The sequence below is a fragment of the Parus major genome, chromosome 2, assembly GCF_001522545.3.
Source record: "Parus major isolate Abel chromosome 2, Parus_major1.1, whole genome shotgun sequence".
Classification (NCBI taxonomy): Eukaryota; Metazoa; Chordata; class Aves; order Passeriformes; family Paridae; genus Parus; species Parus major.
This window is the reverse complement of record NC_031769.1, coordinates 91,511,291-91,538,117: the sequence shown is the minus strand read 5'-3', so window position 1 is coordinate 91,538,117 and position 26,827 is coordinate 91,511,291. Positions and strand designations below refer to the sequence as shown.

At 41.0% G+C, this 26,827-nt stretch overlaps 1 protein-coding gene across 2 annotated transcripts; it reads left to right on the top strand.

Moving 5' to 3' along the window:
* The first annotated feature begins 422 nt into the window (after positions 1-422).
* GLIPR2 (GLI pathogenesis related 2) lies at positions 423-26,527 on the top strand. Of its 2 annotated transcripts, none has more exons than XM_015617102.2 (5): positions 423-1,761; positions 13,502-13,610; positions 16,982-17,085; positions 23,937-24,014; positions 24,969-26,527. In XM_015617102.2, exons 1-5 carry the CDS (start codon positions 1,749-1,751, stop codon positions 25,127-25,129), a joined length of 465 nt encoding a protein of 154 aa, XP_015472588.1. In that variant the 5' UTR covers positions 423-1,748; the 3' UTR covers positions 25,130-26,527. The 2 variants fall into 2 exon arrangements, with proteins under 2 accessions (XP_015472588.1, XP_015472586.1); XM_015617100.3 differs by lacking the exon at positions 423-1,761 and adding an exon at positions 4,613-4,990.
* Positions 26,528-26,827: the final 300 nt, after the last annotated feature.

The following is a 26,827-nucleotide window of genomic DNA, read 5'->3' as shown; positions in this document are numbered from 1 at the left end:
CATTTAGAGGTTTTCTCCCAAATTTGCCCTAAACCAGGACAAACATAAACACTATAAAATATAAAAATCAAGTATGAGAATATAAATGAACATTTTAAATACCAGAGACTCCCAACTATACAAATATAAAATCCTTTTTACTCCTTGTCATGGCCATAGGGTGGCACTGGCTATTGCTGAGCATAGATGTGTGTCCTAGGAGTAGTACAGCCCAGTATTTCAAGTTCAGCAGAGCATTTTCAGAGACCAGGAATGTGGTTCATTCAGACTGGTCCAAGGTTTGTTCACTCCTGCAAGCAAGTAAAACAGCAGCTTTTTCCTGACAGGCCTCTGATAGTACCAACTCCATCTCTCCACCCTCCTCAGCCACTTGTAGGAGAGAGACTCAGAAGAGATTTTCTTCTGCACCTTCTCTGAGTTCCTTCTCCTGTTCTGCTGCCTGCCTTGCTGCCAGCAAAGGACAATGGCAGGCAGCTGTGTAAAATGAATGTGGTCTCACACTCTGCGGTTTCCTGTTCTGGGTGGTGATCAGTTGCCCTCATGCCTCCTCTCAGAGAGCCCATCAGCAGTCAGTGACACTCCCTCACCTGTGTTTCAGCCCTGCCAGTGAAACAACCACAAGAGTGTGTTGGTGAAGGGATGTTGCCTTTCCTCACCTGCTGCTGCTACTTGCATAAGAAGAAAAAACCCAACCCTTGCATATATTTTTTTCACCTTTTCTTACCATGGAGCAAAGCCTGCAGAGCTGGACAAAAGATAATTAAATCCTGCTGAGCCAGCAGACTTGGCACAAAACCAAGAAAAACCTTGAAATATTGAAAGGCATTGTGAAAAATTGGGAAGCATTAACCTTAGATGATTTTTGTGATGATGAGAAGATGAAAGATGGAAACACGTAACTGAATTATTGTTTGTAGATATGCAGCACTTCTGAAGTTAAATCAAAGTACCATGCTCACTGTAGTTAAAGCAGTTAATATTTGCCAGATTAACTTGAGGCATTTCGATGTAATGTGAAGATAACAGTGGCACAGTATGCTTACACAGATAAAATGAGACATACTCACGTCCAATGCTTTTCACAGAAATACACCATCAGCACAGTTCCTCTTTAACCTGCAAAAACCTTATTTTACTAATACCTTCTACGGATTATGTTGTAACAGTGCAGGAAGTGATTCATTTCAGACATACAAATGTAGTTATGCTTCAAAGTGCTTTATCACTTTTCTGTTTCAACTTTACTTACAGCAAGTGGGTAAAACTTCAGCAGCATTCAGCTGTGTGAACTAGCCCCATGGGCTATGCCCACTGTGGCAGCAGAACTATTTGTCAGCAGAATTTCTTCTCACAGCCTACTCTTATCAGAAGACAGATGCGATTACTAAGCTAAAATGGTATGTGAAAACATATGGTGTTTTGGAGCTGCTTGGTTACTGTGGAGGATAAATAGCTCCTGACCCTAACCAGGATCTTTTCATGAAAAAAGAGCGGTGTCCCTATGCCTTATAAAGGCATGGGCAGGCTTATTCCAGCGCTCAAGAAGGGGCGGTAGCGGGTTCGTGCTGCTGAGTTTGTTTCCAGCAGTGGTTGCAGGCGAATGAAGAAGTTGAGCTGAAACTGCGAACATCCCGGCACTTAGCGGCAAAACTCAGTCAAGAGAGGAGGAAGCAGGTGAAATTAAAAAAAAAAAAAAAAAAAAAAGAAAAAAAAAAAAAAAAAAAAAAAAAAAANAAATCCACTTGGTCATGGGGAAATCAGGTGAGCAAATGAAATGCCTTCGTGCAGTTGGCTGTGTGTTCACGCAAAGTCCGTGCCTGGTTTTGTGCTTGGAAAGCGTTGCTAAAGCGTTCTGCGGCTTTCTTCGGAGAAAGCTGCTTTCATTTGTGCATGGCACAGCCTGGGAGGAGCTTTCTCTGACAAAGGATTGAAGAAAAAAAAGAAAAGGGATCCCCCTCCTCAGCCTGCACGGTGTAGAGTTCGTTGTATTTCGTCGACAGTTTGTATTTTGTAACCTAAAGTACTTTTGCTTTGCTGTAAAAAATGGTTATGAATCCTGTAGCTTTAAAGTTATTGTCTTGCTGTCTGACAAAACTTATTAGCCTTGCAGATAAGCAGCAGGATGCTTCGAGGGGGGTAAGCTTTATCACCCTTCCTGTCGGAAGGATTTAAATGTAAGATTTGGTTACCATTTAACTGAGAACTACCTTGCTCAGCTCCTAAGTCTCTCCCCAGCTGTGCAAATATTCTTTAAGCCTTTCCCTGCTGCTGCTGCCTGTGCTGTTGGTTCTTTCCTCGCTGCTGCTGGCTGTCTTTGTGCCCTGCTCAGTTTGGGCTGGGAGAGACTTCTCCAAAGCTGCCAAGGAGCCAGAGACCTTAAGAAGGGAGCACTCAGTGCCCGGGGTTTTCTTCACTTTTGTCCTGTTAAGGCCATGAGTGAAAAACTGTCTGAAACAGCTATGAAATGGGATGGGACTTTTTGTTCTTGTTCTTTGGACATTGTTTCTGTTACCAATGAGAGCCTGGTGGCATGTTGTCTGTCTGTCCTGTATGTGAACAACACATATGGGGACATACTCAGCAAAACCTAGTACTTGATTAACTCAAAACTATAGGCCTCTTCAGAGAAACTTAAGGAAACTCTTTGTGTAGCACTTTAAAGGGCCTCAGGATGGGTGTATTGGTGTTTTTTCTTTATTTGTAAAGGTCAGCTTGCTAGATGAGATCAGAGCTGTCTGCAAATGTGACTGGAGATGGCTTACTGGTATGACACCCAGTCCAGACAAACGGCCTGCTTTTTTTTGGTGAAGTCCAGCTGCCAGTGGGTGGGTTTGGTCTCATATCCTGGCAGCTGGACTGGGATAAATAACCCTATAACAATTTAAATGAGTGTGGTTGCTGTGAAGTATCAAGTTCAGCACTTCTTGTGTTAACATTGTAAGAAGTACAAATACCAAATCTGTGTAGTGCCTGTACATTACATTAGCAAAGCACATTGGGTAAAAACAGTAGATACTCCACTGTGCACCTCTCAATCCCCAAAAGAATAAAAATCTTATGTTTTAATACATGCAAATTGCTAAAACAGTCATAAGGCACTTACCATCATAATTTTTTTCCCTGCGCATTTATTGCTGTGCATTAGCTGATTTTTACAAACTTAGGAACAATGACAGACCAGAAACTCCCTTTACTGAGGCTTGGGTAATGTTTGCATTCTTAAGTGTTTATACAAATAGTTTGAAATCTAGGTACATGTTAAAAATGTTTCGTCACTTGTGTCAGGCTTTTCAAACCAATGTTAAACTGGGTCCAGGTTATTGTCTTTGAGCTGTGTGCAATATTTTCAGATGAATCATAAAACTGAGATCTTGTCCTTACAATTGGTTTATTGACTAAATCCCATCTGCTCTTTCTAGTTCACTGAAGTCTTCAAATTCCTGTCTGAGATCATTCAGTGTGGTTTGCCTTTGAATGGGAAGAGCAGCTGTTTTACAGAGTAGTGCTTCCTCTGTGTTTTGTGTGAAATACAAAATGTGTTCCCTCTCTAGTACTCTTGAGGTGTGATGCTGACAAATTTCTCTGTACTAGGGTACTTGAACATGTAACAGGTTGCATGACAGATCTGTCTGACCTCAAAACAGATTCCTTGCTCCTCTCCTGGGTCAGGAAGATTAAGGCAGAGATTACCTGAAGGTTTAATTTAAGGGTACTCTAATTCATGGCAAGCAGGGCCACTATTTTAATACAAATGAGCAGTTTCTTTAACTTCTTGGTTTTGATGAATCTGTCTTGATGTCTATGTATCCCCATGCAAAGAAAACCTGCTATTGGAAATCTCAGTTCTTTGATAAAAACTCTCCAATAATGTTGTATTACCAGTTTTTAGATTATATTTGAAGCAATGTTCATTCCAAGTGTCAGAGCTAGAGACCTAGCATTGCTTTGTTTCATTGTATAGAGCTGAGTGTTGAAAGCATCGGCACCTCTGACTCAGCTTTCTTCCCTGGAAGGCTGATGAAACCGAATTCATACTGAAACTTCCTTGTCAGGGCTACAAAAGTGCCTCCCGTGCTCATAACTCCTGCAAATACTTAAACCAAACGCGGAGACCCCCTGTGCTCTCCCCCAGGTCTTTTTTTTCGGACACCGTTTGGATTAGTGAGGGATGCAGACAGCCGTCCCCACAGATGCCAGAGAGCTCTAACCAAAAAGACAGGGGTTAGTATTTCTGCCGGGGAGGAGGGGATGGTGAGGCGGCAGCTCCTCGTTTCCCCGCTGCTGAGGCTGCGGCGCCGGCCGGGCTCCTGCGGGCAGCCCCACCGGGCACAGCCCTGCCGGCAGCTGCGGGCGATGCTCGGCAAAGCAGCTGGCTGCAGCTCCACTCCTCCGCTCCGGAGCACGTGGATTTCTGCTGAGCGGTGGGAGTCTCTGAAAAGGCTGGGTGGTGGTAGGAAAGGCTGCTAAAAGTCTCGTTTCTCCCACTTCCCTCCCCATCCCTGGTTTGACCGGGTGGGGGAAGGGAGCTCGCCCCACTTGGTCCCCGCAAGGGGGAATAGCCCTCTTTATTCTGGCAAGTGAGTGCAGACGGTGTCAAAGTCAAGGTCAGGCTCTGTAAATACCGCTATCATTTTACAGAGTTTGGTTTCCTTTTTAGAGGTTGGTTTTATTTTTCTGCTGTCTTTCCATTTTTTTCCCCTCCCTTCTGCAAATGTGGGTGGGACTCCAGAGAAAGGGCTGGGAGTTACCCACTGCTCTGCATGTTGAGTGATACAAAAAAATCAAAAAGGGGCTGAGAAAGGGTTTTCACAGAAGGCAAAGAGACAGGAACTAGACTCAGTGCAGTTTTCCATGCTGGTTTTAATCTCATTTAGAAGCATGTACTGTTTTTTAACTCTTAAGATGCATCTTCAGAGTACAGTGAAAGGACTATTGTGTTTTCTGCAGAACGAGCTACATCTTCAGCTGAAGTGCTGGCTTGTACATCCTGGTAAGAAATGGCTTTGGCAGGTCATGACAAAAGTACAGGCATACTAGACAAGTGACCTGCTTGTGTTCTGAGAAATTAGATATTCCCAAACTGCCAAAATGATAAGGTTTTACAGGACTGGTGGGGAAGATGGGTTGTTCTGAGCTGCTAGAAACTGAGCTTTTGCATTTGGTAACACTGGGACATTTGCAGAACTTGCCCACATAAGTTACTGTCTTTTTCTTTACACCAGAACTGAGCTGGAGGTGTGGTGGGAAAATGACGTTTCAAAACCAAAGTTAATTCAATTCACAGCCCCACATCTCCAGTTTTTGTGTGCAGAAGACATTGATTTCTGGGTTCAAGTTCAATAAATAGCAGACAAAAACCAGTCTTCCAGGAATTTGTCAGGCTTTGGCAGTATTCTGGGCCCAATTTTTACTTGTCTATTGAACCATCAGGGTTTTGGTGGGGGAGGAGAATGCGGCAGCCACCCCATGCAACAGTGGTTGCTCCTGTCAGCTGTTAGATTGTACCCTTAGCTCCTCATGTTCAAGGCAGATAAATACCAAAACAAGTGGGAAGGGCTCAGGAAGAACAAGATAGAATGTGATGGTCTGTAGCAACTGAGATACCTACCAAGGTTTCCCATGCTATTGTGTTGTATGTCAGAAAAAAAAAGAAAAAAAAAAAAAAAAAGTTGAGCATGAAGAAAGCTTTTATTACTGGAAACATGCAACCGGTACAGTTGGTAGTATCTGTCTTGCCTGGGTTTGAATTTGCTTCTGTTGCTGCTCTATGTGCAGAAACAAAAAGCAGGAGAAAATAAGAATTTTGATTTTAACTGTTTATTTATTAATAAATTTTATGTTATTGTTTAATTATTTATCTCAACACACCAGAAGGCTAAGTCAGATCTCTTTCTGTAGAGGCTGTGCTGTTCTCTGAAAGATAAGTTGGAGCCTATCTCTGTTCTGTTTTTACAGGCAGATGTATGCAAGTTCTGCCCAGTCTGTGGAGATCTGAACAGCAGCCAGAGCTGGGATGGGTGGCCCTGCAGAGGGGGATGAGGTGAGGCTGTGCAGGTTCCCAGTCTCCCTGGTGCAGAACTGGCTCCTGTGCAAGTAGGTGTGAGGAGGTGGTAGGAGTCTGGGGTGTTGTGCAGGAAGGCAGTATGGGCCTGTTTAGGTCACTGTAAATATCATTTAGTATTTCCCTGGAAATGTTCAAGGTCAGGTCAGACAAAGCTCTGAGCAACCTGGTATAGTTGAAGACCTCCCTGCTTATTGCAGGAGGATTGGACTAGATGACCTTTCAATCTAAACCACTCTATTATTCTGTGGTTCTATGAAATAAATACTTTTTTAAAAAGATTTTGAATTGTGAGAACTGGAGTTTAACCTGTTGAGCAGAGGGATGAAAAACAGGTTATGTAATTTATAGTAAATGTGAGTAAAGAAAGATTTCTGTGCATCCCTGCCTGACTTTGGCTCCTGGATAGGTGAGTTCACACACATCATTGATCAGAAGAAATGTGCATGGCCATATTTCCATGCCTCAGGGAAGTGCATAAGTAAACATACTTTGGGCATTGCCACAGCTATCTTGGATATAAAAGCAAGGTGGGAGGATGTTGGGGCTGATGAAATTAAAGCTAGTTCAGGTATGCCTACCCTAAACCATGATAGAACATGAACGGCAGAGGTGTAAAATGAAGGAGCATATCCCAGGAGACATGGGATAGTTCTTTTCTCTCTCTTTGGTTCTTGTTTGCAAAATTCCTCACTTTCCAAAGACTTTGGTTGGCACAACACAGCTAGCAGTGCTGTGTAAAATGAATTTGGCACTGGGTAAAAACAAGGTTATGTTTCTTGCTGTCCATCCACAGAGCATAAGAACATGCAGGATTCAAAATATGAATAGGTAACCAAAAAAAAAAATTATTCTGTTTCAATTCAATTACTTGTTTTCAATTACTAAAAACAACTGATTTCTGTTGTTACTCATTAATGAATACAGTCATGCCTTATTTTCTTCAATAGATGTCTGTAATTATAAACTCTAAGCAGATACAGTGTTGGGGAGAGAAGAGATGGAGAAGATTACATTACTTCTCCTGTGTAGTATGGTTTTAACACATACAGGTCACTTGTGGCTTTGTATTTGGAAGTGCACATGCCCATGGCATTCTGTGGCAGATGAATTTAAGAACAGAAGGTCTTTCTGATGGGAGAGTCTCCTTAGCCTGTTTAAAAGGGATAGCAGCACACACAATAGCTGCCTACAAAGGTTGTCTCTCTGGGTGTGTGGCATGATTACAATATTCAGGTGTCCTTCATGGCAGAACAGAAAAAGCATTTCTGATTGTCTTTCATGCAGAGCCAGGACTGGCTGCTCTGGAGATGATGAGGGGTCAGTTCCAACTGTATGTAAGATGAGCACTTCATGGAAGGGACTGCTTGCTGCTCTGATTGTTGGTCAGTTTGGACAAGACAGGGGCTGCAAGCCAAGGACTTCTCCTCACACCCTTGTCTCCAGTGAGAAAGTGAAAACTTTCTTCTCATAGTGCTCAAGACCTCAAGACTGCTGATTAGTGCTTCTTGTTTTTTAAATGCCTGTATCACAGAAGGCTCTGCTGCCTCTCAGAGCTGTGCAGCCTCCAGTTAACCAGGTGTTCCTTTTTAATCAGGGCAGTCAATTGCCTTACTGTTTATAAAGGGCCTTAAGTGAGGAAGTAATCAGCACTGTCTATTATAGCAAGAATAGGATTTGCAATCAAATAGTGTCACGACTAATGTCATCAAAAAGTTACTGCAGCAGCAGCAGGTTCATATTCTCAGGCCACATGCCCCACATTGGGTATAGACATGGGAAAGGCGTGTGTTACATCGTGTGGCACAGGTGATGCAAGGTTATTAAGTTGCCAGTTTGCAGTAGAGTGAGCCTAGATATTAAAACAAGTGGGGTCCGTGTCCATCAGACCCAGTTAATTCGGACATCTCACTCTTGTCCTGAAGCTCACTCCAGTGATAAGCAGGTATGTGAGCAAATTCAGGCAAAACTGGATGCTGAGAATCATCACAGAAACTCCTCCCTGAAGAAGGCTCTCCTGTGCTGAAGGGAAAGCTATTTTGAGCAGCAAACATAAGAACGTTCCAGGAAACTACTCCCATTTAAACTAGCCTCTAATTATAACTCCCAATTCCTTTCACTTTCATAAGCAATACCCTCTCTTCTAACTTTTAGTAAGATTACAGGCTAATTCAGATTGGAGGGGAAATCATGTACCAACGATTATGAGATCTCTCATAAATGCCTATTGTATAGGATGGAGACCTTGACCCTTTACTTAATTCTTGATTGCGTAAAAGGAGACAAGGAAACCCCACCCAGGATACAGTAACTTTCTAAACATAGTATGATTTTATCTTTCCTCCAGGATTTATACATGGTTTCATTTCTTCTGTATATTTCCAAGCAACCAGCCAGTTATGTTAGAGAAAAAGGGAGTTTAACACTGAGGGAGATCAGTTTTTATGGCTGGAAATGATTCATGAATTGGCATGTCAGATCCATTTTCCCAAATGACATGTAGCATTAAGGGCCAGTCTTGGAAGATGTTACAGTCCCAAATGGGGGGCAAGAAAGTGCAGTTAAATACGTGGAGAATGAAGTGTGGAACATTCACTCCCTGTGTTGCTGCAGACACCAGCCAGCATCAGACCACCCTGGAGCATCTGCAAACCAAAGTGCTGAGTCAAAGTGCAATAGAACATGACTGTCTCCTTAACATTTCTCATATCAGTTAGACATCCCTCACTTCTCCATAGAAGGAATGCTATTCCCAGAGTGTGAAAAATTCATCTAGGGATGGTTTCCAGAGAGTTACATTTCAAGTGTGGATAAGAGTTAATAATAAATGCAAGTTCTCTTAGAAAAGTCTAGATGCAAATGTGGTCTTTAGAATCTGGGATCTCTTTTACTCAAGAGTTTTGTTTGTTTCCAGTCAGTGAATATACTTTGAGAAGTTTGTCACAGTAGAAGTATCAGTTACCTGGGACAGTAACAAAGGACTTTGTGATGTAATTACTTTATAGTTCCCTAAAGCTTCTCATTATTTTTTTTTTCCATAAACCTATTGGGCATACTAAAATATGTGTTCTTGTTCTGTAACCCACTTCTGCTTTCAGGGTGGAGTAGAGCAATTCTGCAGAATCAAGGGAGACTGAAGGGATTTCAGTTTGAAAGCAGAACTTCAAACTCAGTGTCTAAACAGTTACTTGATTACCTTTTATGTGTTTACTATCTACTTTTCATGTGCCTTCTCCATGTATTCTGGCACTTGGCTTCTGTTGTGGTTTAGGAATGGTATTCTCCAATTTAATGTTCCCACTCTGTCCCCTCTCTCCCTATCTGTGGGTGGCTGGAGAGGAGAATTGGAGCAACAAAAAATAAAGATGTGTTGAGATAAGAACAATTTACTGGAAACAGGAAGAAAACAGAGTAACAACAACAATATTAATAGAAAAATGTGCTAGACAGGTGAGCGATTCATATGCAAATACTCACTACTGCTCAGAGCCTAAAATACCTGATCATGCCACACTACCATGGAAAAGAGCCCTTCCCGAATTCCTGGAAAATGGTGAGAGGTGGTATAGAATAATCTCCAGGTCCTAACTGTGCTCCTGGCTACTGCAAAAATTAGCCCTGGCCTGGCTGGCCAGTTTCTTTCTGCCTGTGTTCTGGGCCTGAAAGAGTAACATGGAAGTAACATGCAGTGTCCTGTTATTGTATGAGCACATTTCTAATTATTTGTTTTTGTGGCAAGATTGAAAGGTGGGGTCATTATCTCAACTTACCTCTAATGCAGACATTAGGTGAAGAGTTTGAGGCCTCTGTCGCGGTTCAGAGAGAGATTAAGATGGACATAATGGTACCCTTCTGTGTAGGATTCTGAATGAGGTTTGTTTCATAGTAACAGGGCAATTTGGGTTGGAAGAGGTTGTTGAAGGTCCTCTAATACAACCCCCAGAGCAGGTATATCTTCAACTACATCAGGTTACTCAGAGTCCCATCCAACCTGACCTTGAATGTTTCCAGGGATGGGTTATTCACCACCTCTCTGGGCAGCCTGTGCCAGTGTTTCACCACCCTCATCATAAAAAAATTCTTCTATACATCTAGCCTGAAACCACTTCCTTTTATCTTAAACCTATTACCCCTTATCCTGTCACTACAGGCCCTAATAAATTGTCTCTGTCTTTCTTATAAGACCCCTTTAAGCACAGGCCACAGTAAGGACTCCCCAAAGCTTTGTCTTTCTAGACTGAACAGTCCAACTCTCTCTTGTTGATAACATTATATATTAATTATTGGAAGGCTAAATAGAAAAACTTAGTATTAATGGGAAGTAAAACATTCTCAGTGAAGATTAATCCAAAAACAATAGGACAAAAAGTGCTGAGAAGAAACAATACCTTTAGAGATTGATACAGGCCTCATTTTTGAGTCACCTGGGTGGATACTTAGGCATAAAAATGTATGATTATTTTGCTAGTCATGTGTGTGGCTGCTGTTATGTTGTGTGTCCTGAGTGCTGAGGAAAAGGCTTCCCACAGCATTTCTGCTGTGTAGGGATTTGGTGCTTTGTGGAACAATTCACCATTCCCAACTGGTGGCTCCACATGACCAGTGGAGGAGGTGCAGTTGACAGCTGCAAAGGTGATGCAGGGCAGCTCGTGTTGTGGAACACATATTCGGGTAACTCACCTCTGTTTTGATGCCCAAACTAAGGCAGAAATGGTAGGAGAAGACAGCTCTAAGAAGAGGCTGTATGGATTCAGGCAGGAAGAGCTCTTCATACAAAAAAGACTTAGTAGATTGGCACTGTTTGGGGACAGTTAGAATGGAGAAATAGAATTCTCTGAAAAACAGATATAATGGGAAAACACAACCTAGATTCCTCTGCTTATTTTTTCCCGTCACACAAAGTTGATCAATGAAACTGGAAGTCCAGGAGCCTAACAACTGTAAGGTATGCTCTGTACCACGCCATAGCCTAGAAATTCATCGTCACATGCTGCCATTATCTTAGCCAGTGTTCCAGAAAAATAAGAAGTAGAGGTAAATAATGTGGTATTGAGGAGCAAGAAACTGTATCTAATACCTTCAGTTGTTTTACTTATTAAGCTGTGTAATGATTCATGACCAAACTCAACTCTCTGGCAGTAGAAAATATTTTTTTTCAAGCAGCTTACATGGAGGGAAAGAAGTACGTCTGCACAGCTGTTTGGGAAGCTGTTCCCATTTGGGTGGGAGCCTGAAAACTCCCATTAACTCTCACTTTTAATGCCTGGCTTCTCAGTGTATGGAACACTGGTAAAATGGAAAAACTTAACATGCATTCTTGAAACAAATCTTAAATATATCTGGGGCTTGGGCGTCCCTCTCCACACATCATCAGGCACGGGAGAAGCTGTACAGAGGGAGGTGGTTAGCACATGAGCTTGAGTCACAGAAGATAAGCATTTCTATAGCAGCCACCTTTGAGGGAAGGGGAGGATTGAGGTTCTCCAGGGACAGAATAGCAGTGCCTGCTGTAGCTAGAAGCAACTTTGTTTTGTCCATGACTTTTTACTTTTTGTAAGTCAGAAAGTTAGTACAGAGCTACATTATGTTTCTGTTTCTACATTATGTTTCTGTTAATGTATGGACTGAGCACTGACAAAATCTGTATTTCAGTTGACTTCTTATTTTTTTAATTGGAATTTCAATTTGGTGTTGTCATTGAGAGCAAATGATTTGGATTGAAATTCCATACTTACAGGTCAGATTGTTTATCTGCTATTCAGTGCTGAGTGGGTGGGATATGAAGTCTAAGTAATAGCAGCCACAAGTTTAACATGGTTTCAAACAAAAAAAAAGGTAGTCTGGAGTATGCGATGCAAATTTCAAAGCTGTGTTGTTCAGTGTCTTTAATTTGAAGTCTTAAGGTTTCCTTGCTGGAAACCTGGACCACCTACATCAGGGAAGGGGGTGAATTGGATGTAGGCTTGCTTTCCTCAGTGACTTCTGATAGATGCTGTAGAAATTGGCTACCTCTATAATAGAGCAGATGAGAGATTTAGGACTCTGGCCTGATAGAATCAGTGAGCTGTGAGCAATGGTAATCAGAGTGATGGGACAAGTTCATTAGCAAAAAGGAGTTTGTTTGCTTGAATACCAGAATGGAGCTGCCTGGATGTTTGGACTTGTGACACAGAAATTGAGGGAGAACTGAAGGAGAAGGAAGGTGTTGGGCAGATGTCACCTTGTTTAACAGGGCTGCTGTGTTATACCAACAAACTGATAACAAAAGAGTGAGCCTGAAAGCATGTTATGGAGAATAAATCAGATATATATGTCCGCAATGGCACTTTGGTCAGGAAAGAGTCAACCCAAATTCAGATGATGTTCAAAAGGTTTAAGGTACTGCATGAAACTGTAATGGCTTTCTTATGCACATTGCATACTGAGATTATTTTAGGCTTATATATTATCCCAGAGCTATTGAGGAAACTGGTGAGAGCTCCAAGAACAGCCTAAAGCATGAGACTGAGCTAGATAATCAACTCAGGAAAAAGTTCTGAGAGTGGTGTCTTGTGGGGAAAGTGCATTGTTACAAACAGCAGAAAAGAATAATGCTAATACAGCAGAGAATGATTGGTTTTAGTTGTTAGGATCAAGTAGTGAGAGTAAGTTGAGAAACCTAAGGTAATAACATGAAACACTTTCTAGTCATAGGATCTGTTTGGGTTTCTGAAGTGTCTTACAAGGAAAATTATGGCAGTCATGCTAATTAGGATATTCAGAAATGAATCTGATGAATCATTAATAAATACAAAAACCCACACCACAGCAGTTGTTTCTTTCCTTACCAGTTGCTGTTGGGAACATTTATTTGTCTTGAGCCAAATAAAGGTGCATTTTGAGGTTTCTATGAATTTGTGCTATAAAATAAATTAGAAGAATGGTGCATGTTTCAACGTACTTGTGGAGATCTAAACATTTTAGTATCTTCATCCTCTTTAGGTGGTGCCCTGACTAATACAGACAGTTCTTGCATAGAGGGACAATAATTTGCATGTTTAATGCATCTCCTTGAAGGACTTATTTGTTGCTTATTCTGAGATTGGAATGGTGATGCAGTGCACTGATACCTTAAAATGAAAGTCAATCAAATTGATTTCTGTTTTAAACTGAAAAACTGATTGACTAACCTTAAATCGCCTTGCTATTGAGGGAAGCAGTATGGAACATGTTTTTCTTCAACCTTTGGTGAGTCTGTAGCTTCCCAATGGGACTGTCTGTTAGAGTTTGTTTCTGGATGGAAGTCATTAGTGGTTCATTTCATCCTGCTGCCAGGTAATGAGGATGGTACTCTTGTGTTCTTCTGTCCAGCCTGTGCCAGTGGTACATAGTGTGCTTTTTCTGTCTTCACTAATGTCTGTATTTGACAGACCTTTCCAATTTTTTTTAATGTGATTTCAGCTTCCAAACAATTTGCTGAAGAAGTCTTGAAAGTCCACAATGACTACAGGAAGAAGCATGGAGTCCCCCCATTAAAACTCTGCAAGAAGTTAAACAGAGGAGCCCAACAGTGAGTTCAGTCCTTTCTTTTCTCTAATGAGATTTGTGGCACTTTTGTCTGTTAGGTTTGACTGTGTTTACTGCAAAGATATTTGTCTTTTGACATGCTGATAACCAGTGAAGACTTACTGAGTAGAAAGTGAGGAACTCTTTCATCCCTGCTTTTTTCCTCACATAGCAGTAGCTGGTCATATGGACACTTCTGTGGTCACAACTGTATGAATCTTTCTTGGAGCCTTTTTCAGATGTGGAATACGTCTGTCTGCACTGGTAGGTGTCCTCTGCAGAGGGCAGCTGTCTAAAACATACTTTACCACCACTTTTGTCAGATGAGGGATTATTATCTGCAGGAGAATATCTACTCCTGCTGAAATAGTGAAAAAAGAACTTTTTCACGGTAAAAAGTGGTGACTGGTCTGAAATCACTGGAATCAGGAGGAAGTAATTTCAGATTAATATGTCTATATCCCAGCCTCAAAAGTAAAAGTATTATGTGTTCTCTGTCCTGTCATGAAGGAAACATCTTGCCTCTTCTCCAGTGTTGAAGACTGCGCAAGTTCTTCTCAGTCTAACTTAGAGTGAATCCATCTTCCTGCTCTCTGACTTGAGACTTCCTTACAGGAATCTGAGTCCAATACTGCTAAGTCCTCTTTACTGTAGTTATGATAACCAGATTAATTCCTTTCTCTTTAGAGCAATCTTTTTCTAAAAGTAGGTTTAAAAATCTTCATTTTTTATTTTCATGCTGATCCTCATAGCACAAAGGAGATAACTGAAGGAGTAAATGCTGATTAAACTATTCAGAAGATGAATTGTACTGAATTTTGGGCAGTTTGTTCTCTACTCTAGAGATAAGATCTCCTGCCATTAGCTTTCTACCACAACCATGTAGATTCCTCTGTGCTGGGTGATTGGGAGACAGAGATGCTGTAGTCTTTCCAGAACCTGATTTATTGTCCCAGCATGATGGGACACAGACGTCATGCAGATAAACTGGCACCTGACTCCTAGATTTCTCCCAGGTGTTGTGCTGAACAACACACCATGTCAATGGCATATGGACATGACTTCTGGCAGCAAGAAAAGTCTTGGTGTTTTGGTCTTTTCTTTTCTTTTTTTTTTTTTTCCCCCCCCTTGAGACACATTTATAAGTGGATACATTGTTCCTAAGACGAGGAACGCCAATGACTCATTTACCAACCTTGTAATCTGTTGGGGCTTTCCTTCTGTTCTTCTAAAAGGTTTTTTTTGTTTCTGTTTTTCATGCTCTCAGTAAGGAAAATATTTCATTGACTTGTCAATAGCACTTGTTGGGTTTCAGAAGTGCAACACTTGGTTTGAACAAGTCGGCTTGTATGAATAGTTCAGATTATTCTATCAAATATGCATTGCTCCACATTTATCTCTGAGTGTACTGTTGCCCTTGCTGGGTATTTTTAGATCCTTCAGAAATTTCTCACAGCCATCTTTGGTCTCAGCTGATGCCCTGCTGTGACAAGCAACAATAGAAAACCTCTCTTTGGTTGAGGTCTGTACCTTGTAAGAATTAAAAGACATATTCAGAGACTGGTAAAACTGATTGACAGCAAGAGCAAGAAATATTTTCTCTGGATAAAAGACATGACATTTAAGAAATCTTGTATTTGTCAAGACAGATTTTGCATATTCTTAAATTAAAAGAACTTCACCTTTTCTTTGGGTATGTCCTATATATATACCTTTTTTTATATGTATTTGGTGTATCTCTGGGTACTTTTCTGTGCTTCTCTACCTGTTTTGAAAATGGTATGTTTCCTACTATTTTCAGGTCCAGTTATTGTGACAGGTGAACTATTGGATCCCTGCTTTAACATGAGATGAGTCAGCCTCAGCAGGTGTCTGTTTACCTCTGACTGTAATGAAGCATAGGGTGATGATCTCAGATGAAAATCTCATGCTTTCAACTGCCTGGGCTGGAGTGGATTAATCACCCTTTGTCTTAAATCCCTGGCAGCTTCATCCATCTGCAACGTGTACTTTGTCCTAGTCCTGCCTCTAACTTGGGATATGAGGATTCTGAGAAAAATTACAGGACTGTAGAGATAGCATATGAAGATCCTCTAGTCCAGGATCTAGCAAACTGACAAGTTTTCATTACTTATAAATTAATGGATGTAGCTTAAAACCCTTTTGTTTTGTTTTGGTGGGAGGATTAGGGCAGAAGAAAATTAGGATGTAGTGACTGAAGTACTAGCTTGGGTCAAAATGTCCAGCTGGACAAAATTCATGTCTCTGGCAGATACCAGAAGCTCATGATTATGGAAGGAGTAGGAAGACAAAAACAAATGTGATCCTTCCCCCATTATCTTCTCCTGGAAATTATGGTTTTCCTCAGCAGTAAGCTGTATCCTCATTTATTTGTTGCTGTTGTTTAATATGCTGTGAAGATTCCTCCCCACATCCATACACTGTGAATTTGCTGCTTTCTTCTCCAAACTCACATGTGCTTTGGAGTCTGCACTGTCCTGTGGCAATGACTTCTGCTGCACGGTGTGGAAGGAGTGCTTTGTCTCACTTGAGTTGTAAATCTACAACCTGATGACTCTCTGTGTTGCCTCTATAAGAAATAACAAATGGTCTTTCCAATTTCCCTGTCTCTTCACTGAAGCCTTTCCAATGTTGAATAAAGAGAGTAATTGTTTTACCCATGATGTTCTTCTTTACACTATTGTCCTAAGAAAATAAAATACATCCCATGCTCACACACATGTCAAATTCTATAGAAGCAGTGCTGCTTATCCCTATGTTGATTTACACAGTTGTTGCCTCAGAGTCTCCATGTGGTCTTCTTCTCTTCCATCTTGTTGCCTGGTACATTGCTCTTCTTTTGCATTTGACTTCCTTTCTTTCATTTGTAAATGTAGGGAGGGGGGGTTACACTTGCTTTGACTGAATCCCCACTTCTGGATTTTTTCCAGTCTCACTGAGAACATTTAATTTACTCCTGTGAGGAACCTAGAAATGCCAGGAGGTGACACGTGTAGCAATTACTGTAGGTACTTCCCTTTCCACCAGCAGCCGTGGCTAACGATGGCTGGTGGATTTCCAGGTGCTGGTTAAAATATGGTGCAAAGGGATCTGCCCTTTGATTTCTTCTAGGCCCTTCTCAGAATTTATACAGATGCTCATGAAAGACAGAGAAAATGTGTTTTTCCCTTTGCCTAACTCATAGATCTATGTAACCTTAAAGCATCTCTGGCTTCAGGGCTTTGCAACTTGACTTAAACCCATCATCTTCTATCACAATTCCTTGCTTGCATATCCTTCTCTTCCTCCTGTTCCTCCTCCTTTCTGCTGATTGCAGCTGTGGTCCCTGACCCAATGTGTGGATTCCTTTGCTAGGTATGCAGAAGAACTGGCTAACACGAGGGTCCTCAAGCACAGCTCCGAGTCTGCTAATGGGAATTGTGGAGAAAACCTAGCATGGGCATCCTATGACCAATCAGGTGAGCTCTCTTCTGTTGTCTCACAGATACCTGATAAATGCCTTATCTCAAGTACTTTGGGCTCAGAGCATCTGGTTGCAAGATTTCCTCTACTTCAGAAGTGTATGCAGCATAGCCCAGCCCTAGGAAGCTCTCTGGGGACAGGCTGGTGATTTGCAGTCACTTATGTGTCCTGAGAGCAAGAAGCATATGTGGGCACAGAGGGAGTAAGGGACTGTGGTGATGAGCCATGTCCCTTTGGAGGCAGGACATGGCAGCTAGGCCACTCCGTGTGTCCCTGCTGTGGAACTGTCTTTAGTGGTACTTGTGTGTCCATGGCAGGGGAGAAGGGAGCCAACAATTCCCTACCTCACCTTTATCCTTAGGTTGTCCCAGCCAAAGAGAGGTCTGTCCACAGCCCAGCTGTGGTGAGGGATGTGGAAAAATGTCTCTTGCACACTGCACAGCAGTTCCTGTTTGTGGGGGCAAAAGCAGGGGACTGACACCAGAGTGACAATGGCTAATGTCCTTCCAGTAATATCTTCCACTCTGTCAGCAAATGGGCTTTTAAGCCCTTTTCCATGATTACATTTTTGAAAACTATTTTACTCCATGTATTTTCTGATTGTAAATGTAATAATTAACTGGGAGCCTTTGGTTTGGGTGTCCCAGGAGCTGAATTTTGGTCAGGCTGAGAGCCCTCAGTTGGAGACAGATTCAGCAGTCTCTTTCCTCCTGCCTCCTTCCAGGGAGCAGGGCTTGTTTCAGCTTGCTGGGACAGCAGGTGGGATGTATTAAAAGTGGCCACTTGCTTTCTTTATTCCAAACTACCCCTGGAATTTCCAGCACAGCCCCAAAGAAACAGAAGATCATTTCCACAGGCTGGAGGCTGTGTTTGAAGAACTGGGAAATTTTAGTGAATTTTAGTCCCAGGGATGCTGTTTGGTTCCTCCTCAAGTGCCAACTCTAGTCCCAAGTGGGTACATTTTCATGTTGAAAAAGAAACCCATGGTGGAAAAACACAGTTTGATCTGCTCATGTTTGGCATTCTGTCCTTCGCAAGGGTGTGAGGAAAGGATTCGGAGCAGCATGGGAAAACACAGATGTATGGCAGAGTTTGCATAGTGGCTATGACTCACTGACTGAGCTTACTTCTTTCTTCTTGTTTGTGTTAATGGCCTGTGCTCCTTCCCTCGAGGTTAAAGCCACAGAATTCCCATTTACAGAGGAACATAACACACAAATCATTCTACGTAATGTCTGCCTTTTCTCTGGATCCAGTCTGTTTTCTTCAATGCACAGTTTCCATACTTAACTTTCCAATTTTGAGAAATTTTGGTGGTTTTTATCCACAGGATTAAATGCCAGGTTAAGAAAATTAAGCTACATCCTCTTTTGTTCTGTGTAACATTTCTATATTTCCAATGCAGCAGGATCACTCGAAGTACCAAAATGAGAAAGCTAGTTCTTCAAAGGAAGTTGTTTTCTCATCTAGGCTTAGTCTTTGTCTCTGTGGAGCTGGTTCATTCTTCCTTTTTCTCATATAGTTCCCTCTGGGTAGTTAATTTGTACCCTGCTCAATGAGGCTGAAATTTGGATTAAGACATCCATTCAGGGGCTTAACAAAGGCAGGCAGTGTCTTCTGGTTTCTTTCCCAGATAAAGCAAGACTCAATAAACCTCTAGAATACTCTGTATTCTCTCTCAAAAAGTGATGCTGTTGTTTATTTTGGCTCTTGCTGAGTTCTGTAATAATGCCAGAAGATGCATTTCTTGTTTCAGGGAAGATTTAAACTTTCAACTATAAAGCCTTCTAATATGACTCCTCTCCTGGTACAAGAATACCTTGAATTCTGGTCAGGATTTTAGAGTTACATGGCCTAAAGCTGTTGCTAGAAATATGTTTATCCCTGTAATCCAAGAAATGGTTGACAGCTGTTTCCTCCCTCCAGTCCTGCAGGAACTGCTCCGTGTCAGACTGTTTTTTGTCTGTGTTCAAATAAGTGAGCTGTCATCTGCCACTAATGTGAGAGGCACTAATGCTGCCTGCCTTGGCAGCTGTGCTGTCAGGCTTCTCAGGATGCCTCATCTCACTGCTCATGTGTCAGGAGGCTGAAGGCAAGCACTGGATGTCTGAATTCTGTTTGGGATGGCTGGTGTGGCTGAGACGAGCATGCCCTGTTGCTGGTGGAAACATTGCAGCTTATGAACTCTCTAGAGAGCTTGTAAGAGAAATCCATGGTCAGTCATCCCCCAAATCTGTCATGGGAGGAATCTGGGTCTCCTAAGGTTGGGACTGGTGTACAGAACAGCACAAACACTGTCTGTCCCAGCCCTGGAGGGGTGTGCTCTGACTGAAGGCCTTTCTTGATGCCTAACACCAGGTTCACACAATACTGTTAAAAAAGTAAAATAAAGTAAGGACTTCCATGAGGGATGTTGAAAGTAGAGAATTACTTCCAAAAGCCATTAGTATGACTTTAGTCTAGGTAGATATTTTATTTCAAAAGCAATGATAAATCTACCCTCTATCCCCCCAGACTGATGGAAGGAATGTTGTGAAAACTTAGTTTTTAAGTGAATCACCGAGGTGCTGCCCATTTGCAGAGAAATATGTCCTATGTGATTCTATTAAAATGTTTTTAACAACTTAGTGGGATTACTTGAGGATTTAAGTATTCTTTGGTATGAGGAGAAACAGTAAGGCTGGGCACAGAGAAATTAAGTGTTGAGGGGAGCTGAATACAGGAATATGGCTACTACAGCATTGTGTTCTTGATGGTGAGGCTGGGAATGTGTTTCCAGCCTTACACACACAAACACACATGTACAGCATGGATATGTGTATTTATGAAGAGCAGCACAAACAGATGCAGTCAGTATTAACATGAACAGCACCAGTGGCCTCTTCCTCTTTCCTTTTCTAGCTTATTGCAATATATGTTCCCATATATGTTACTGGAGTATATATAAGTAAATTAATATAGTATGTAAAATTCAAATATCTATTTCTCAGTAAATGATTCAAAAATAGACATAATATACATATATATAATAATAGAAATAGAATTTCATTGTGGATCCCAGCAGTAACTAAGCTCAGACACTCAGTCTGCCCAGAGCTGTCCCTGGATACCAATCTCACCAGTAGCTCGCACCTGGACATACCAATTCCTGAGATTGCAGTTCCACTCCAGTTGCCAGTACAGTGCATCTCACACACACAGGTCCCTGGCTGCTGACCAGAAGCCACCCTGTAATGGCCATACACTTGTGTAGCAACTCCTCCCAGGGCACTTCACCTGCTCACCAGCAGGTCCCTCTCGTGCTTTGCTGGTCCTCCAGTTGCTGGCACCATAGACACAGAGGTCCCTGCAGCCCTTGGTCTGGTACTGGTTGTTGGCACTCACACCCTCAATATCCACACAGAATGGAGCTCCTCACACAGGAGAGTAGCTAAAAATTATATTTATGAAACAACAGCACAGCTGATGAGATACAGAGCATGGCCAGACGACAGTAATGGCACCTGCTTATATGCAGTGGCACCTTGAGAGTAAGTGGGACATAATTTAGACTGTTAATCCTACATATGGGCTGAGCCCTCATCATCACTCCTCTGACCCTCTGAGGAAGCTTGGGGTACAGTCAGTGTGACCATGTTGCATGCATGTAGCTTCTGCAAATAAAATCAAATCACTGTACTGCTTCTGGCCCTAGTCTTGGGCAAAACTATGCTTGGGCATTAGTTCAAGGGTTGTTGCACCAAGTTTTCAAGTGAGGAAGGTTGTCCATCATGACTGAAATTCATTGGAGTGAGATTCAGCCTGTTCTGAAATGAACATCTAGTAAGCCTAGCCGAGCAGGTCATCAGTGAGCTATCTCTCACTTGGGAGAAGGGTGGAGTCAAACTGTGTTTCCTTAGTGAGTGTGTTGAAACTCTGAATGTGGTTTGCAGCAGTACAAAGAGGAAGGGTGAAAAAAGCCCAGCAGAATATTTATGAATCAGTTCCACAAGCAGAGCAATAGAAGAGAAGCTGTGGCTCTGACTGCAGGGCAGATCTGTGTGCTTTTTGAGAGGGGTAAACTTTATAATTTCTGCTCTGATCAGGAATGAGGGATGTGAGCAATTTCTTTTCTGTGTTTTTTTTTTTTTCCTTCTGACTGAAAAGCAACCAACTTCCTCTGTTTTGGGGGAACTTTGGGAGCAGGAGGAGCTGTTTTCAATGAAACATTGCAAAGCACTCAAAACAGACCCTAAATATGATGGCATCATAATTTATCCCATAATACACTGAAAAGGGAATATTGTGGTCAGTTTTCTGAACCAGTAAGTCTGAGGATGCAAGTTGTTGTTAAAGCAGGCAGGCTCAGTGCACTCCTGACCCTTGTGCTGTTTTCTCTCTGGGAGCCTGGGAGTCACTGGGCTCAAAACAGGGGTTTTCCTTAGTCCCCTGTGTGCTAGCTGTTGCTTTCAACACTGCTTTGGCTTGAGTCCCACCAGGGCAGTGCTTACTGCTCCACAAAGGGCAAAGAATCAGAAGAAAAGTATTTCAGAGGAAAGAGAGACTGTTTAATCACTAGGTACCTACCTGTCTTCTCATGCAGTAATAACCTCCACCTTGGACTTCCCCTCACTTCCTGTGCCATGTGACAGATGCAATTCTTTCCCTTCACTTACAGGACACTTCTTTAGCATGATTTCAAGACAGAGTTTGTCAGAAGTTGCCTAGTCCTTTGGTGACCTTCTCTTTTGCTGGAAAAAAGTCAGTCTTTATTTTCTCACAGCTTATGAGGCCATGACTCTTAATTCACGGATGATGACAGCGATGCTATCTAATGAAAACTTGATCTTGCATGTGAAAAATGGAGAATAGTGATCAGCTTCTTGGCTTTAACTGCCTGGTCTCAGTCAGTTGAAAACTTTCATCCTTGAAATCCAGGAATTAACACATGATAGACTGTGCTGCCCAGCTGTGCTCATTTTCTTTCAGGTACAGGATTGAGGCAGTCTTACCTGATAACATTGCTTTCTCCCTTGAATTAAAAAAAAATTTCAAATTATAGTATTCCTTAAATTAAAAGCAAATTAATTATGAATAGATAGTGTTTGTCAAGACTTCCATGTGCCCTTCAATACTTGCATTGTGGAGATTTTAAGTTCTGTCATGTGCAGCCTAGGCTCACTTCTCAGAGCTATAGTGAGCAAAGTGGGGGTGACTTTCTCTTTAAATACTGTTTATACTATATCACACTGATACAATAACAGAGGGAATAAAAAGCTGGCAGCAGTGAGAACACAGTCCTACATGTGCTAAAATCCTATTTATGTAGTATGGTCACTTTAACACTTGTACAAATAAAATACATGGGCTTCATAAAGTCTGATATATCAGCAGTCACATTCTGTACTTCTGTTACATCCAGCTTACCACAAACCCATCTAAATCCTTCATAGCTATAAAATCTAGAGTGGGATAGGATGATCTGCTTAGTTTGTTGTGTGTTTTTTTTAGTATGTGCCTTTTTCCCCCCCCCCCCTTGTATTGCATAAAGGTCACTATTTTCACTTTCTTTTAGTCTTCATTTTAGCTGTAGCATGAGTAAGAAATGAACAAATAAGTATGTGTTACATACTTCAACCATCATACATGTCTACTGCATTTGGTTTTTTTGGCACAAGGAGAGTAGGAAAAGAAGAAACTGATTGTTATTCCTGAAATTTTTACTTTGGGAGGCAAAAGATGTTTTGTTACCTTTTTAGGTAGATAAAATTAATTACTCTACTAAACAAGATTCCTAACAAGCAGTGTGGCATATAAGTTCATAGTACTTCCAGTTCCTAAACCTCTCTAGAGATAGCATTTCATTGAATATTTGCTTATCATCTAGGGCTGTGACAACCAGCTTGCCAGGCTAACAGCATCATCCTTTTAGCTGACTTCAGTCATAAAAAACTGAAGTTTAAAGAAGTTAACGCAGTGTCTGTCTAGAAGTGCGCAAGTTTAAGACTTTTTGCTGAAAAATAGCAAAGCATGAGTCATTGCTCTTCTGCAGCCAACAGTCCACCAGGGACCAGCATATTCTTCATGATGGCAGGCTTAACAGCTTTGGCAGCTTGCTTTGAAATCTCCTGGCCTTGTGTTGATGATGCCTTCTGGAATGCTAAGCAGAAATTTCATTATCGAGGTTGCTCAGGGAAAAACCTGACCCCTCTCATCCCCCCAGTGTTTGACACAAGCATTTCCTAACAACCAGTAATGGAAAACAAGTAACATTTGACATTTGTCTGCACAGCATCTGCAGATCCTGGTCTGAGCTACATCCCTGGCTGTAGTCATAGTCCATACACAGCTGTTGTCAGGGAAAGCCTTGGATGGGATGAGACAGTGCTGGACACACAGACTTCCACACAGAAGCAGCCCCTAAGTATGAATATTTAGGGTTTATGTAGTACCCTGTATTACAGTGCCTCAAAATGGACCTTCACAGCTAGGTAGAAACCACTAAAAATAAATGCACTCAGAAATCTGAAATATTCAATGCTGGTGAGAAAATGGGAAACTAAAAGACATCAGAAATTTAATTTTTTTTTTTTTACTTGGAGATGGAAGGGGTAAACATCCACAGGTGTGGCATTTTGCTTAGAAGACATGGCCCACATGCATTTTCAAACACATTTCAAGAGGAAGATACTGGTGAAAGCTGTATGTATAAGCCTGATGACAAGAGCATTTATGTAAGACAAGGGAGACGTGTCTTCTTTACTTTCCAAGCTGAAAGTTACAGAAGATCTTACTGGCCAGGCTGTTAAGTGAGCTACATGTCTGTGTTTATGTCATGATTCTGTAGTACATTTCTTTTGTCTTTCAGGAAAAGATGTGGCTGACAGATGGTACAGTGAAATAAAAAATTACAGCTTTCAAAACCCGGGGTTTTCTTCTAGGACAGGTAAGTTCAGACTGGGAACTGCCTCTTCAAATATGCAACTTCTATTATCATGCTAAAGACTGACAAAAGTGTAAAAAATCCTGGGAAATTAGAAACTAAGCAAAATTTGTAGTGTTTTTTTAGAACTGCATTTTTCCTCCAACTTCAAAGTTTTGAGCAGGCTATTTACTTTTAAAGCAAATTAATCGGTAAGAAATACTAAATTGGAATCATATAGGAGTCTTACTAAATGCGCTATGTTGTTGTTGACATGTGACTTCTGCTGAATTATATCACTCCACACACAGAGATCACTTAGGCTAAAATTTGGGGATTGGGAACAGGTTGTTGGCTGCATGTTGACAATCTAGTGAAGAATGAATTTGAGAACATTGTTCCTCAAATAATGCTTAAGCAGGAGAGGCATCTGACCTTGTTTCAGATGAAGAAAATCATGCTTTTCTTCCTGATTTGGGGATTTGCCTGTGCACACTGGGAACAACAATGTAGGGGTGGCTATTCAACTAGGCAGAAGGAGCCGCAAAAAGAGTGGGGTTTTTGAAGAGTTGCACATGCAAACACATGGGGGAGTATGAGATGGTTAAAGCAAATGAATAATAGTCACTCTCAAAACTGCTCTTCACGCTGCAGGGAGTCAAGGCTGTCATGTCTTTGTAAAATTTTAAGTCAGATACTTACCTAACTACTTCTTTCATGATTCTCCTGCTACATATTCTTATTTGGATATAGGATATGGAAATGGGAATAGTACTATGAAAACAGATCAGATTAGGGTTTTCAAGACAAAATACTAGAGGTAGGGCTCCTTTTCATGTCCTTAGCTTGTTCTTTGTTTGACAAAGAAGCAGCTGTGTATTGTTCTTTTTTTTTTTTTCCAAGCACCTCACGTATTAAAGGGAATGTTACAGATTTGGTATCTAATGGGAATGTTTATGTTTCTCTCTCTTTCTTCAGGTCACTTCACAGCAATGGTTTGGAAGAACACAAAAAAGATGGGAGTTGGTAAAGCATCTGCTAGTGATGGCTCAACTTTTGTGGTGGCTAGATATGATCCAGCTGGAAATGTAGTAAATCCAGGCTATTATGAAGAAAATGTTCTTCCTCCAAGAAAATAGCTTTTTTTTTTTAAGGTAGTCTTACTGCTTAATGACAAGTGAACCTGGATTTGGACCTAACAGTGTTTGAAATTAAGCCAAATTCAATGAAATCTCCTGTTTGATACTGCTGTTCATGTCTCATTGTGGAGGAAGCAATTACTTGTTGCTTGAGTCAATCTGCACATCAGGCCCCTGTTGTTTCCGAGGGGACCTCAATTTATTTGAGGATGAACTATATGCAGCATTTCTGAAGGATAAAATGGGCAAGATTTTTTTTTCTTAATTGTTTGCGTGAACTCTGTGTCAGCATGTGAGTAAGCACATGTTGGATGTTTATTTTTTTTTTAACAAATTTATAGCTTTCTGTAAACTGAAGATACCAGCTTGTAATTTTATTATGTAGTCCCAGCTGTCCAGTATATTTTGTTGCTCTGACTTTACCTCCTGCTGTTGTGGGACCTACTCTCTGCAGATGGAATACATGCAAAACTTCTGTATGAAAGGTACAGGTGTAAAACGTAGTGGAATTCAGACCTGTGTATTTTTATTAAGAGGATCTTACAGAACACTAAAAGCCTGATGTCAAAACTGTAGCCATCAATCAATCTGTAATTAATGCATGATTTAAAAAAAAAACCCAAACATTTTTTTAAATCCCATTTTAGATGCTGATATATAAAATATGTTTGAGATGAGTGTATTTTAAGTTCAAAGTGTAACCTACAGTTTAAAGTATGTACCTTGTATTATAATCAAATTGTTTACTTCCAGTGAAGAAAAATAAGATTCCACTTTTTTGATATTTATGCATAAAAAAGTTTCTTTGATGGTGCACTTTGGATTTTACTTCTCAGTAACTTATTTTTATTTCCTAAGGAATATCTTTTAAAGGTGTCATGCTATACAGGCAATAACATTCCTAAATCATCTCATCTCCTTTAATAATCTAACAGTAGAGGTATTCACATTGTCATAATTAAGAGATGTTTGCTCTTTATTCATATTATTCAATAATAGTACTATTACACATACTGGATTGATGCCTTGAAAACAGTGAAGATTTAATTTCCTTAAGAACAAGCCAAGCAACAATTCTGGGGACACTCTTTTCTTTGATTAAATGTGGATTGGGCCATTTTGGCCAGGTTCATATACTATGCTTCAGTTTGGGGGTTTGTTTTCTTTGTAAAAGTTTCTCTTGAGTTTTGCTGAGATTCTGTATGCCATAATCTGGTTCATGGACAGTGCCATTGCAGAAATACTTCTTTTTTGTTTACACAGTTGTAATAAACTGCACTCTTATGGCTTGATTGTGTGTCACTGTGATGCTGTTTGTTACATTTTTTGCTGTAATCAAGAATTTGACACGTATCATGAGCAACTGAAAAATAAATATTTTTAATATTAACTACTCAAGCCTTTGCTGTTACCTGATTATTTGTTGAATAATCCTCAGATTTTATTTCTAGGATATTAACATATGACATTATTACTTTTGTAACTTTGGGGAAAATAGAAGCATCAACTATTCTAGTCCAGGGAAGAAAGAGGAGACCTTCTAAGAGAGGCTAAATCATAGAGCAGATTACAAATCCTCACTTCATACAAAGACTGAGCAAAGAGTTGAAGTTGAAGAGGCGCGACTCTTGTTTCATTCTGCTGCTCCCTCTCTCGGCTGACGTGTTGTCAGTAAAGAAAACCCACTTGACTCCCACT

Bases quoted from the DNA above. Each gene is read 5' to 3' on its own strand.
- GLIPR2 (XM_015617100.3), top strand. From the start codon at position 4,852: ATGCTGGTTTTAATCTCATTTAGAAGCATGTACTGTTTTTTAACTCTT. The intron at 13,611-16,981 runs GTGAGTTCAGTC...TTCCTTTGCTAG, and splicing joins TTAAACAGAGGAGCCCAACA to GTATGCAGAAGAACTGGCTA. The intron at 24,015-24,968 runs GTAAGTTCAGAC...CTCTTTCTTCAG, and splicing joins GGGGTTTTCTTCTAGGACAG to GTCACTTCACAGCAATGGTT.